We start from the raw sequence: 15,200 nt of genomic DNA on the forward strand, positions 1-15,200 counted from the left end.
TTTATTAAAATTCTTGTTCTGGACGAAAATTCTTAGTATTTTTTAATTAACCCTCGTGCACTTCGTTCGAAATCGCGACATCTTGAAAATATACACGAAACGGGGGTCATCTTCGTTTCGTTCGTTTCGAATGAAGATACAGTCAGAGCCTCCGTTATCCGAATATCCTAATGTTCGAACGTTCTGTTATCCGAACAGAGTGTCTCCGAGCACAGATGTCTTCTGCTGTTGAAAGTATGTAGTGCTAATATACAATCTACAGATACTTCCTTTTCCCCTAAATTATATAAAAATTTTTGTAATTTAGCCATCAAAAACAATATGGTATCCACAAATATTTAACCAAACCGTCAGTTTTCATGATCTCCATTCAAATATGTAAATGAAGCTTTATGTCGTCAAAGTGATTGTTCTATTATCCGAACCTTGTCTCTGTATCAGTTCGGATACGGGAGGCTTAACCGTAATTTACAAATCTTTATACAGAAACAATTCGTACAGAAAATTTCACACAGTTCAGGCTGTAACGAATCGAAGCGCTTTCGAACCGGTCGTCGATTCGCAAGATATTTCCCTTTCGTTTATTCGAATCAAATCGCCCGCCACGGATACACGAGAATCGATCTACTACGGGGATCGACCACGTTAAAGTGGTCGCCAATCAGCCGTCCAGTGAGAAAACTGAATTCGTTGATTTAAAATTCTTCCCCGTACGATCTCGTGCGATGATTTAAAAGGCTATAGAAATTATTCACAGTGATCTTTGGCTACTCTTCGTCTTTCGACTATTGGCCCACGGCAAGCGGAAATGTTTTATACAATTGAAAAATCTCTCCCAGCCTATCCAGGCCGCAACGGTGTTTTATTCTATACTTCAAAATCGCCATTCTTTCGTCCCCACAATATCGTGAAAACGGAAACGAAACGAAATAAACGGATATCTTCGATTCGTTAAATCCTCTTCTTAGTATTCTTTATATATATATTTTTGTTGTTTTGGTTTTTACTTCGGCTAGATTTCGTAAGATGATAACGGTTCGGTCGGGACCGCGGACCCAGGCGGTGTTTCGTCGCAGTATACGAAAGACAGACGAACGGAAATTGCAATTTTTTGTTTTAGAGTTTCGTTATCCTGCATATTGAATTTTAAGAGGATACTAATATCTAAAAATTAAAATCGACCAGAATTTTGAATTCTCTGCTAGAGGCTTTACTACGTTAATAATATTATTTATTTGCATTTCGCAAGTTAAAAGACGTTATTAATGCATAAATATCCGCGTTCTAAGGATAACAATAACAAAAATGATTGGCTTAAAATCACCTGTATGAAAACGATCGAAGTTGCCCAGCCTGACTTCAACGCGTGGACAAGAAACGTTCAATTGATTTTTGTCGCGTACCATGTCCCAGGCGGCAGGAATTACAGTAAATTCTCGATAATTGCTCGGAAAGATCTCTACGTTAAAAGCTTCTGCTTCATTCCCACTTTTAATCTTTTTTTTTTAACTTTATAAGGTGCGGAAATAGTGTTCCCTCTACGATAACTGTCTGAAAGCAGTCTCGAGTTTCAAGCATTAATCGAAGATGTACTGTATTTCACGTCCCGTGGCGCCATCTGCACTAATAAACCGACAAAACTGGATTGCCTTCATCCCTAGACGATATTTCTAACATTTTGATAACATATTCTCTCCGAATAACGTCAAATTCTTCAAGGATAAATATTATTCGCTATCTTTCCGTTCGTGGTCCTCGCGACGCTGCGTCGAAGCGAGCTAGGTGCGCGCGTGTGTGTCCCTAAAATCCTAGAACTGGTACACCTCGTGCCAGCAACATATAAAACATTAGCATGATTCGCTTGGTTCTGAATTACGAAGAATGAACGTGATACGCGGTGTGTCGTCGTCTCGCAGTTTAATTAGATTTATAACGCGGTACTGATTCGCTACCGGTCCGTTTTTTTTTTACCCTTCCGTCGAATCGTCTAAACGGTGAAAAACGTTTTACGTAGGGGTGAGGGGAGGGGGGCGGGGCATATAGGGAGGTCCGTGGAAGGGATTTTGGTTTCGTTAGGGGTTCGGTTAAAATCGCGTCGGTTTCCTGTCGAGTACACCGGTCTCCACTGCCAGAGTGTGCATATGTGTGTGTGTGTGTGTATCACGCGTGACTATCGATGTAGCCCGTGTATATACAGGGTGTTCCAAAATAATTTCGAAATTATTCTAAGAAACCCTGTAAATGTAACACTCGTCACATATTCCACGAATTCACGACGTACATACACACACACACACACACACGTATGTAAGTGTCTCCGATAAAAAGTCGACTTGTTCTCCTCCTTCGTCTTGTATTTTTTTTGTTTTTTTTTCTTAAAACTCCGGCTGGTTTTAAATTCATTTCAGCGCGGCGGCGGTTATACTTCCGTTACTCACGATAAGAATACGTATATATACAATTAATTTCAGCATTAAATTGGTTTATGTCAGTCGTTATTGAGCAGGACGTGTTATACTGATCCGAGATCGCGCTACACGAACGAACCTGACCAATGAGCAAAATCAAAGCGTGCGCGCGCACGAGCGCATTGACAGTCTTCACGATGGGATTTTGATGAATTATCGTAACTGTTTAAAACGTGCGCGCACGACACTTGTTGCGCTGTCTTTTTTATTTATACACCGCTTTTGATCGTTAATAATTCCTCCATTCGAAATTTCCTCTATCCTAGACTTTGCGATCCTCCTCCGTTCGTTCGAATTTACCATTACGAATCGAGACTTAGCGACGAATCGGGGCGGCGGCGAACAACCGAGGGCACAACACGCACGATAACGAACGACGAGGGATCCAGATATTCGATTCCCCCTCCGTTTTTAAAATAGGTATTACGTACACAGATTTTCACGGCCTCGAACAAACAATCGCGAGAGAGAACTCGTTCGCGTGCCGGAAACGAAAGAAATTAACGATAGATCCTCCTCTTCTCTTTATCTCTTTCTCCCTCCTTTTGTCTTTTCCTAGATCTGTTAGAAATAGACGAAGAAACCCAGCTCTCGACGGAAGATCCTTCTCTTTTGTACCCTTGGATCTACGGTATTTTTGGATCTACGGTACACGTAGATCTCTGGTACGCCTGGATCTCTGGTACGTTTGGATCCCTGGAACGCCTGGATCTATCGTACGCATAGATCTTTGAGACGCATAGATCTTTGGTACGCCTAGATCTAGGGTACGTTGGGATCTCTGGAACGCCTGGATCTATCGTATGCATAGATCTTTGAGAAACATAGATCTCTGGTACGCCTGGATCTGCAATACGCATGAATCTATCGTACGCGTAGATCTCTGATATATCTGGATTTATGATACGCGTAGATCTGTGATAAATTCGCGTGGATCTCTGTTAAATAGGCGTAGATCTCTGTTAAATACGCGTAGACCTCTGTTAAATACGCGTAGATCTTTGCTAAATACGCGTAGATCTCTGCTATATACTTGTAGATTTCTGTTATATACGTGTATATGTTGGTATATACTTATAGATCTTTGGTATATACGCCTGGATATCTGTTATATACGTCTAGATCTTCGGTATATATGCGTAGATCGTTGGTATATTCGCGTGAATCTCTTTTATATCAGCGTAGATCTCCGTCCATCATTCAACGAAACCGTACTTTCCACGATTTAACGATCGAAACGAAGCGTGCGCACTCTCGCGGAGAAACTAAAATCGTTCCGTTCTCTCGAATCCCCCTCCCGTCTCCCTCCATCGTTTTCGGAACACACTTGTTTTTTTTTTTCAGGTTTTCTCGTTTTCTTCTTTCTTTTTTTTTTTTTTGGTTCTCTTCTTTCCGTCGAATTCCATCGACGAACACTCTGTCGATACACACACTCGCTCTCGGAAATAAATGTTCTACACGATCCAATCTCGTCTGGCGATCGTGTTTCCTTCTAGGATCGATTCAAACCTCGTTCGATCCGTCTTTTTTTTTTTTCTTGTTTGCATCCTCCGACCTATTTATATTTTTTCACGTTGAACAATAATATCCTCAGTCTCGTCTGGTCAATAATGAGCAATACAACGGGGGGAAAGGAGAACCCTGTCGAATCGGGTAACCGATCTACCCCCTGGAGAAAGTCCAAGGGAGAGTAAACGCGAAAGGTAGCTTTTGGGCGCCTCCCGTGATATACTATCGCTCGATCCTCTTTAATTAAACTTCTACGTGTGTGTGTCATTCGCGACAATCTGTCCCACGATTATCGGCTAATAGTACGTTTTTTTTTTAGCGATCCTGTCTTTTTTTTTTTTCGTTTCCTTCATCGTGTATTCTCGGTCCTCGTCGAGTCAATCTCCTGAAACCGTCGCAGAATGGTCGATTCTTCCCACGAATGGGACAAAACTAAAAAAAAAAACATTTTTTAAATTGAAAATTGTTAAGTTCTTTTATAATCGATAAGTTTTTCCCCCGTTCAATTTTATTTATAACTGAAAAAATGAAATTTAGATGTATGTTTAATTCTATAGTTTTCCAATAAAGTAAGTTTCCAAGTATACAGTCCGACTTTTCACAATAATCGACCATTGTGCGTCGTGATCGCAAGAAGGGGCCATTTAACGTGACACAGCTTACCCGTGCCCCGTAGACTGAGGATTTTCCCGTTTCTCTCTCACACACACATACACACTCTCTCTCTCTCTCTTTCTTTTATACACAGGAATCATTGTTTCATTAACGATTTACTTGTCAATTTATATTTTATGTAATGTTACTTATAAATTTATTCGCGTGTAGTTTTTCGTCGTCAGGCCGTGGCTATACAGGGCCCCACTACATTGATTTTTTCGTCCTGTGGCGCGCGGTCTTTCCAAGTATTATATATATATGTATGTTACAAGGTGGCCGTGTATATATTTTCCCTTCAGTGTTCTTTCTGTGTGTGTATATATATGTGTTTGTATTTTTTTGTTGTGTGTTCTCTGTACGCATGCAATTATACCCACGTGTCCTCTGCGATACCATTTTGTTCTTGTTCTTTGTTTCTCCCTGTCATCGTTACGTTCTCACTTTGTTTCTGTTCCTTTCTCTCGCCCTACCCGTTCGGGGAATGTTTCTCCCCGCGTATTTATTATTATTACAATAAGAGATTCGTCGACTAGATGCTACCGTACCGAGCGTTGGTTTTGTTTTCGTTGCGCTTTCCTTGGTCTCTTTGGAATCGGTCGTCTTGAACTCCACGCACGGGATATACTATACATCGAATATTCCCGCCACCGTCGAAAGGTGGAACAGTTTGTTCACGGCGAGTTCCTCGTGGCTAGACAAGCCTACCAATCTCACGGAAACGAACCGTGGTGCCATCTGTCCCATGAACCGATACTATACGCGATATTTCGGCGTGTGGCACCACTGACGAGGTTTAAGAATAGATCTTTCATCTAATGGGAGTTGGTGGCCCACCTAAACTGTAGTACCGACACCTTAAAAAGCCTATGATTTTAGTGATTTCTACGTTTTGAGAACGGTCAATCTGCGGTGGTTAGTGACACTAAAATGGAAATAGGTGACGTAACCCCAGAGAACTGGGCCGCAAAAAAAACATTGGATGAAATGTCTAGTCCCATACCTCGTCTGTGGTGGCACCATCTGTAGCTTTCTCTGTTCTGCGCACAACTTCAGGACCGTCAATATGTACTGTGCAGAGCTGAGAAGTTGGGCACGGCATAGATGTAAAGAGGGGGTATAGGTTTTGGAACCAGTACCAGACAAATACGTTTTGTATTTGAATTAGGAATAATATTGATGTTACGTTAGCTAATGAATAGATTGCGAATATTTATAGGTTAGTTTACTGAACTGAAATTACGTCACAGATTTGTCCTTCATGAAATATTCTGTCAGGTTCAAAGTAAAGTAAAATTTATACTAACTTTTACGAATAGTTTTACTGTATCGTGTTTTGCACACTCAAATTTCCGATAAATTTTCAATAAGACCAATACTTTCCTCCAGCTTGCCCAGCTCCCAGCAAAGTACAGTGGCCATAGGAACCAAAACCACTCTGTTGACAACCAGATGGAGGACCTAACCACGGTTCGTTCCAGCACAATTCCACGGAATTTCGACTCGAACCCCCCCCCCCTGTGCCGCGGGCATTCAGCTAACGCGTGGTCTCAGCATCGCTCCCATCAGTTCGTCGTGTTTTTCTCGCCTACCTCCAGATCACATAGGTGAACCAGTAGCCCATGTTGAACAGGATAAACGTGAGCGGGAACGCGATACGCGCGATGATGTCGATCCTGGCACTCCCCTCCGCCCGACAGGTGAACCAACCGCGTGGCAGTAGACCGCAAAAACGCCTTTTGGCGCGCTGGAACGGTGTCGTTCGACGTTCGAACTGCTGGAAATCCTGCTCCTCCTCGTCCTCCTGCTGTGGTGGTATGATGGTCGGTGACGACGTTGCGGTACCTCCTCGATAGGTAATTGGCAACGATGTTGCGGTACCTGGGCGATAGGTGATTGGCAACGATGTTGCAGTACCTGGGCGATAGGTGATTGGAAACGATGTTGTGGTACCTCCGCGATGGGTGATTGGCAACGATGTTGCGGTACCTCTGCGATCGGCGATTGGTGACGGGGATGGGGAGGACGATTGTGACGATCTCGTGGAGCTCTTGAAGGAGTATCGAGCTGGTCGCAGGGAGCTGATGCGTACGGGACCCTCGAAGACCGTGTGCAACGCGGAGAATGACGCCGAACGGGGCTGATGTGAATGGTACCGATGCTGATACTGATTATGATGATGACGATGATGGGTTGTTAAGGGCCGATGTTGCGGCAATCGTCTACGCTGCTGTCGGTCCAGATCATCCTCATCCTCATCCTCCTCCTCTTCCTCCTCCTCCTCCTCCTCTTCCTCTTCTTCCTCCTCCTCCTCCTCCTCATCCTCCTCCTCAGCGTCTTCCTCCTCTTCGTCATCCTCCGGCTGTGACTGCTGATGTAGACTCACGTGACGATGGTGGTAGTGATGGTGGTGGTGATGGTGTCGTGGACGTGGACGATGTGATGATGACGATGATGTTCTGTAGTGTTGGTGGTGATGGTGATGATGATGGGAAGGGCCGCGTGCCATGTTCCTTGATCCAAGCGTCTCCTCAGCGATGTTTACTCGCCCCCCGTCTCTTCCCGGAACAGGTACGTGGACCAGTACGCGAGGTTGAAGAAAGCGAATACGATGGGGAAGAAGATCCGCGATATGACGTCGATGCGCTTGGACCTCGTCGGGAACTTGGACAGCCACGACCTGCAGCAGTTTTTTTTTCGTGGTTGCATATGTAATTCGCAGTGCTGCATCCTATCCACCGACATGGTGTCCTCCGGTTGCCGGACCAGAGGTTTCTGAAAGCAATCGTGGGCGACGGTGACACCATTAGTCGCGTGAAGGTCGGGGGGCCCTGTGCTCGCTACCAAAATCCTCCTACCCCGTGTGCCGGTCGGTTCGTTTTTTCGTTTCTCGGTTTTTTTTTTTTTTTGCGGCGGCGGCGTGATGTGCATGCTTGTCGACGTACACCTCGACTGCCGTGTTCGGGCATCCCATATCGGTCTCGGCACGTTTTAGTTAGGAATTTTTTTACCAGTAAAATAACATTTGCAATTCTGGCTGAGAACCACTGAGAAATGCGGTCGTTCTGTCTCGATATTGTGGGTCTCTGTAACTGCGCGTGACAGATTTATGGAGATTTGGCTGGCAGTCGAAGTGTTAATCGAACCATATATGGGTCAATGGCATTGTCAGTATTAATAAATTTGTCTTTATTGCAAATATATGATTGAAACAACAACAAATACGAAATTTAGTTAGTAATTACCAGTCGTAATACTGACAATATTAATACTGACAGTAATACTGATCGTGTGTAGGCGATAGCGGTGGATCCAGGTACCGATGCCCGATCGCAGATTTCTCGATCCTCCAGCATCGGTATCGGTGGTAATACTGACTGTCTGTATCATTGTATCAGTATCACTGATCAGTACCACTGATTGCGAGGTCTGCTCGACACTAGAACTACCGAAGATGAACGTGTTTCTATTTCTATCGGGTTGGTAAAAGGGACAGCTTGTTAAAAATATGCAAATCGATAATTTAACGAACTACTTCACTCATATATTGCAATGAAAATTGCGAAGAATCTGAGAAAGTACACTGTTATGATATTATTTTTTTTTATAAAGAATTGACAAAGCTTTTATAAGAGTTTATGAACTAATCACTTTGACAGCTTTGGTAGTTCTGGTGCTAAAAGGTACGTTGACGGTCTGGCCACTTGTTTCATTGCAATGTCGTTACATTCGATACGAGAGTGTCAACGTACCTTAAGGACAAAGGAAATGGCTTATGTCACCGTGAATGCGATCAATTTCATATCGTATCGAGGTTTATTTAGCATTTCAGAAATATTTTCTATTGTTAATAGTACTGATAATCCAAGCAGAGAAATTCATTTGTTATCCAACAAAGAAATTCATTTGTATGTGTGTAATAGGTTATAAAGTAAATCCTCGATGAGTGCTCGAAGGCTCATCGCCACTGACAAGGAGAGGTACCCAGGTGTAATGCTGACTTTTTAATGAGCTTAGAATTCTGAAGCCAATGATATTTGTTTCAGCTGTACATGGCCATTAGTTTTCGAACACTCAGTGAGGATTCACTGTATCTTTGAATTTCGTACAAATCCATGGAACTGTAAAAGAATCTTGAAATTTTTTTAAGTCAATCTTTTTGATATACATATAATATATTAAAATTTATATAAAATCGATTTAGTTTTGCAATAACTTTCAATTGATCGCATTCACAGCAACGATTCTATGTTCACGGACACAGTGACTCACAGATTCGCCAGCATGCTCTGGGACATCAACGTTCGGACGTGAATAAGTGTTAACATTTAATATGGGAAAACAAACTTGTAAAATCGTGCAACGAAAGGTTCAGATTTGATAATAAGCAGGTTAACGATCACTTTACAAGTATGACTGATTTTTCGTCCCGGTTTCTGTGTTTAATCGATAACTGCATTACAAGACTTATACACCGATCTGAAAGTAGTCAATAGAAAATGAGAAAATGGAGGAAAATTTACAGCTTTACCGATTTCAGACGAAAATCAACCATACGATCTATGAAAACAGATACATTCATTCGACACAATCTGTGAGTCACTGTATAAGTTGCACGATTCTTAAGGACAGATAAAACTAATGTTAAGAAAAAACAAAATTGACACATATATACGTTTCTATACCCTCCCCCATAATGACGAGAAAAAGATAAATAATAAATCCACAGAACCTGAACTGTTTAATCGATCGGGTATACTTAAGAAACGTCTACGGTTCCAAATAAAGAGCGAATGAAAAGAAAATTGAATTATAAGAGGAGAATTCCGAAAGAAGTGTGCCGTTCCAGATTTCGGAACGTTTCTATACAAAGATCGATCCCATACACAGAGACACAAAAAAGGTACATTCAATGTGGTCAGAAAGCTGATTGCGGTGCAATTTATGACAGATAATATCAATAATTCCGGACAGACATCTCGATGATCCTCCGTCGAACTTGCCCACACATGCATCACAACTCGATTCTCGGTTTTTCTTTTTTTTTTTTTTTTTGTTATTTCGATCGCGTTCGATAGTGCGCGGTATTATTTTTTTATCCAAAACGATGAACACGTGTTAGACAAATATTCAGAGAGCATTCTAAAGGAGCGATCCTCGAAAATGGAAATATACACGGTGTCTCAGTTGAATGGGATATTACATAAATATCTGCCTTATTTACTGTTGTATAAAAGAACTTTTCAGAACAACGTTGAACCTTATTTCAAGGGTCACGTTTAATGGTGAAAAATTTGTTCTCAAGGTCATTGGTATTTTTTTAAATGGAGTTTTATAATTTTTTTTGCGATATTCTTATAGAGCATGAAGAAACAAACTCAATGACCTCAATAAACAAAACCCAACTCAGACTTAATTAAATAATGTAATTTATTGATTAGTATATACCCGTAAATTCAATTCGATTTTATTGCATGTGGATATTTAAATCAGTGCTGTCTGAAATGTTTTTCGGTTAAAAATTCTATTTGAAAAAAATTTAAAACCCTACAAAAAATGCTGAAATTTTGCAGTGAGTAGATTTATATTTTTACAGTTACAACGTATTACCATAAGTATTGTTCTTGAAATTTTTCATATTTTTCGGTGAAGTGCTTAAAAAAATGAAAAGCATTTTCATCATTTTTAGGGTTTTTAATTTTTTTAAATTCCAGGGAAAGAATTCTTGAGTAGAAACACTAGGTTGAACTTTGTTCAAAGAAGTTTTTTTCTTTTTTTTCATACAACAATGAATGAGACAGGATATTTAGGGACGATCGTTCCATTCATTTGAGACACCATGTATATATTTCCGCGGACAACACGCTTTTCATCACAGTTAACAGAGATCATGCAACGTGAATGAACACACACATCGGTGGTGCCTAAAGAATTGTCTACACGCACATCCAGCTTTGATCAACGATAATCGAAACAGTCCGGCCTTATAACGGAAACGTGTGCGGGAGGAAACTCCAACGAGCCCCTCTCGTGTTGTATTCACACAAAACGGGCGGCTACTGAACAAAGTTTACAAATCGCCTGTATTCGGTTAGATCTCTTCCAAAAGGAAGCCTCACTCTAATTCGCGCGGTACGAAAAACATCCGTTTTCGGAGGCGATTCTCTCGACGATTCTCGCGGACATTTCGAGCGAAGATGAAGTAGAAGAAGAAAATAAAAACAGGAAAAATAAACGAGAAGAATAGAAATTGTCTACGATAATCTTGATACCTACGTGATATAAATATACGCATTCATCAGAAATTACAATATTAAAGTAATATATGTATGTATATACAGGGTGTCCTAAAATAGTTGTAAGTTCTCGGAAGAAGTGGTTCCTGGAGTGATTTGAAACAACTTTTTCCTTGGCGACAAAGTTTTTCGAGGCTTTGTTAATGAGATATTCACGAGAAACCCCGACCAATCAGAGCATTCGTCTGTTAGCTGAGCTCCCGCGGTAGGGCGTGGCTAACGTTACCGCGGAGCTCAACTGACAGATTAGCACTCTGATTGGTCGGGGTTTTTCGTGAATATCTCATTAACAAAGCTTCGGAGAACTTTTTCGCTAAGGAAAAAGTTGTTTCAAATCACTCCAGGAACCACTTCTTCCGAGAACTTACAACTATTTTAGGACACCCTGTATATACGATTATAAACTTCCATTACCATGAAGCTATTATAAATATACACAGTAAAAGAACCTCTAAAAATCGGCTCGGTAATAATACCGAGACACGCTGAAAGTCATATATTACGGAATATAAAAAAGTATATTAAAAGTAAGATTATTAACTGGTCGTTAAAGTGGGTTTATTTACCTGTAGAGAATGTTGAAGTGGTCCATCATATCCGGCCTAGCGGTTTACAATAATAAAAAGTAACATAATAGAATGAATGTACGTCATAACAGCTGTGTGTGTGCACGCAGAATTTCGCAATGGATAATGTTTGTTCATTTCTGTTTTTTTTTTTCATTTTTTTTGGTGAAATCAGACGAAACTAATTTCACGCGGTTACAGAACGAGGATTGGCTACACCTAATGCCTTAGTATTCGTTGAAAATTCGCCTGTGACAGAATAGAAAGTGTCAAGCTTTTTTTTCGAGGAAATGAGAAATCAAACGAGCAAAAAAAATAAAATAAAGTAATCAGACTCAAGCCTTTCTCTCTCTTTCTCTACATTTCTCTCTCTCTCTTTTCTCTTTCTCTCTCTCTCTCCCACTCTCTCTCTCTCTCTCTCTCTCTCTCTCTCTCTCTCTCTCTCTCTCTCTCTCTCACGCACGCACGATCGAAACGCGATGGGAAACGCGCGTAAATTCAAACGAAAGAAAAACCAAATAGAGAAGAAAAATAAATAACGAATCAACATTGCTCTTTATCACTGACCAAAGATGAATGCTACCATAAAATGGTTAATCGACAATTAAAAAAAAAATAAAGAAAAGAGAGGCGGCCATAGGAGATTCAGGTCGTGGGGTTATACTGACCATAGCGAAATTCGACGAGTTATCGGGCTCGACTTGATCGCAGGACATATCGATCGCCTGTTCGGCCTCCGACGGTGGAAACTTTTTCCGTATGTTATCGCTGTGCATGTCGCTCCGCGACGCGTAATTTACCAGGGCAAACTCTAGCAGTGCCCCGAACACGAAGGTCAGGCATACGCCAGTCCATATATCGATAGCCTTTGTATAAGAGACTGGTGGCAGTGAGGCGTTTATTCCTGACGTCTGCGTGGCCATCGTCAGCAGCGTTGTCACACCTGTTTACCAGAAAACATATTTTAGAACACACGTGGAATTAGGAATTTGGTTTATTTCCGCTACTATTGAAAGTAAAAAAAATTACTAAACAGCATGTACAGCGACTAGCAAACTGGGCTTCCGCTAGGGGAAAAAGCGGCGTAGAATAAAAGTCTCCTACCACTTGGTACATTTATTCCAGGTACGGAAATACTGAACTAATTTAAATAAGTTTTTCTATAACTAATTTATTGTTTAATTTTTACACTAAATGCAAAATATGCGTACTGAGCAGAAATCGGGACGTGATTAGAAATAGGGACATTGACCTTGTACCCTCGGTTCGAGCAATTTACAGTAAATTCTGTATAAGTGTTCGCTCCTCGGCATTGAACATTAAATATTGCATGAACTAATGGTCGTATGCGGCTGAAATAAATATCATTGGCTACAGAATTCCAAACTCTACACTTGGAGACCTCTCCTTGTCAGTACCGAGGAGCCTTCGAACACTCATCGAGGATTCACTGTACTTACCTAACGAGACACGAGCCGGCACAGCGCTCTGGTCGAGCCAGAACGACACCCAGGACACGATGACAAGCATGCAGCACGGAATGTAGATCTGGATAAGGTAGTAGCTGAATTCTCTCTTGAAGAGCAGGTCCACTTTTAGACAGCTGTATTCGCCTGTCAACAGAGTCAGCGTGTCTCGTTATTCTGTGGGACGGGAGGGGGGGGGGACAGCTAAAAATCCGTGGACGTAATGTGGGGATGGTAAAAAGTGGTTCACCGACCGGTGTTCGTTTTGCTGTTACAATAATCGGTAAGAAACTTCTCCAACGTGAACCGTGGTAGGTGTAAATTCTTCACAACCTGGACAGGATCCCCTTCCTTCCAGAGAAACACCAAATCATCTGTCGTCCAACCGTCTGCAAAGAAAAAAAACAAAGTTGGAAACACGAAGTTCGTGGGTGATTTCAGATGGATAATACTGGAACACGCAATCATCGACTATTAATCCTTTAATGGTGGAATTCTGTTTTGGAAATGTGTAATCGTTTTATTTCTTCATTCTAATAAAAGAAATATAGTTTTTAATTTTTCATAAAATTTTTATTTTTATAGCAAAAGTTATTGTCTTTTTAGTATACTCGTCATAGGAAACAATAAAATAACTTTGCTATATAAATTGAAATTTTAATAAAAATTCAGGAATATATTTTTTTTTCTTGGAATAAAAGAATCAAGTAATTACGAATTTTCAAAACGAAATTTCACTTTTAAAGGGTTAAGATTAGATACTTACAGCTGGCCATTCGCAATGAACAAATTTGTCGATCCAAGGGGTACAATTTTAAATTCATCGGGCACGCTAGTGTCAAGGATATCCTGGAATTAAGAAGAATACGATATGTAGATACTTCGTCGAGGATCTAGGTACGGTACTTCCCCATAAGATCACGAAATTATGGACTCCCATTAATGTGATGTTTCGTTTTCTCCTATCAGTAGCATAAGTGTTGTCTATCGAGATTTAATATCCCCTAAACAGTATTTATTTCAGACTGTCAACAATTTCGTAATGACTTGTAACGTTTATTACATATTCCATAAATGTCCCAATATTCGATATGTCCTAGTATTTGATAAATGTCCTAGTATTTGACAAGTGGCCTAATATTCGATGAATGTCCCAATATTCGATAAGTGTCCTATTATTCGATAAGTGTTTTTATTATAAAATAATACTGCATTTTCTTGAATCGGTAGACACTTGGTCGACAATTATTTAGCCTCGTTAACTGTTTACGGGTTCAGATTGATGCTCCTAGATATTGTTGTTGTTCATTTATGTGTCATTCGAATAAAATTGCTCCCAACTATGCACTTTCGGTGATCGCGAGATCTTATGGGGATGAGCACTGTGTTCGATCGATCTATATATTGATGATAATTGTTCGAATTCACCTTATACTGTATAGAACAGAGCCATTTGGATAGATACGAATGTACACGTTCGGCATAATAATATTGTGAAAATGTCCCTCTTTCTCGTTCGAGAAGAACAGATCCGGCATCCAAACACGACTCGCGTCCGTCAACGTTAAATATTTCAAACGACCTGTAATAATTACAGGATGAAAAATTGCACATTCGAGGACACGAGATATCGTTTTCCTTCAGGTTAAGCACTGCAGTTATTCAAAGGTTTAAGTTACCGTTAAAATCGTCGAATAGCAATCGGTCATCCAGCCATTGTTCTCGGAATGTTAACTGTACAGAATACTCCTGTGGGGGAACAGAGAATAAGACGATTTAGTCGATCGATCTATTTCTTTCAAACGATATAAGGTAGCGAATTGATTTTAGGCTCGGAATGATCGTTCGGATAGTTTCTATAAAAGTAAACGATATACGGGGCAGGTTTGTTTTGGTAAACTAGCACGCGGTAAAGAAATAGAAACGTGAGGACGTGAAATCCAACGTTAGAATATAAAATCTATGACAGAATGTTCTCTACAATCACAGGAAACAATTTATAAATCACAAGAATAGTAATGAGTATTTAGTTAATTTGAGTTAAAATATTAAAATATTTAGTTGATTATTTAGGCAGTAATGAGACTTCATTGATATATTTAAAATACAATTTCTTTGGAACCGTGAATCATTTTTCTGAATCCCGATCGATATAATTAGTATTTGCTGGTTTGGTAAGAATTTATTAACACTTTGCCTTCCACAGTGGAAAAGACCGTACTTAGCCAGACACATTTTATT

General features: G+C 40.5%; 1 protein-coding gene across 1 annotated transcript in view; it reads right to left on the reverse strand.

Moving 5' to 3' along the window:
• Positions 1 to 6,937: 6,937 nt before the first annotated feature.
• Positions 6,938 to 15,200, reverse strand: part of LOC107194170 (glutamate-gated chloride channel) — a 51,239-nt gene continuing 42,976 nt past the window's right edge. Inside the window, exons 6-13 of the mRNA XM_015583740.1 lie at positions 14,639 to 14,708; positions 14,388 to 14,541; positions 13,726 to 13,808; positions 13,214 to 13,348; positions 12,954 to 13,106; positions 12,162 to 12,436; positions 11,494 to 11,529; positions 6,938 to 7,406 (exon numbers count right to left, since the gene is read on the reverse strand). Of these exons, the coding sequence (XP_015439226.1) occupies positions 7,173 to 7,406; positions 11,494 to 11,529; positions 12,162 to 12,436; positions 12,954 to 13,106; positions 13,214 to 13,348; positions 13,726 to 13,808; positions 14,388 to 14,541; positions 14,639 to 14,708 (1,140 nt within the window). The 3' untranslated portion in view covers positions 6,938 to 7,172. The remainder of the gene's footprint in view (positions 7,407 to 11,493; positions 11,530 to 12,161; positions 12,437 to 12,953; positions 13,107 to 13,213; positions 13,349 to 13,725; positions 13,809 to 14,387; positions 14,542 to 14,638; positions 14,709 to 15,200) is intronic.

Source organism: Dufourea novaeangliae, unplaced genomic scaffold (assembly GCF_001272555.1).
Source record: "Dufourea novaeangliae isolate 0120121106 unplaced genomic scaffold, ASM127255v1 scaffold21, whole genome shotgun sequence".
Classification (NCBI taxonomy): Eukaryota; Metazoa; Arthropoda; class Insecta; order Hymenoptera; family Halictidae; genus Dufourea; species Dufourea novaeangliae.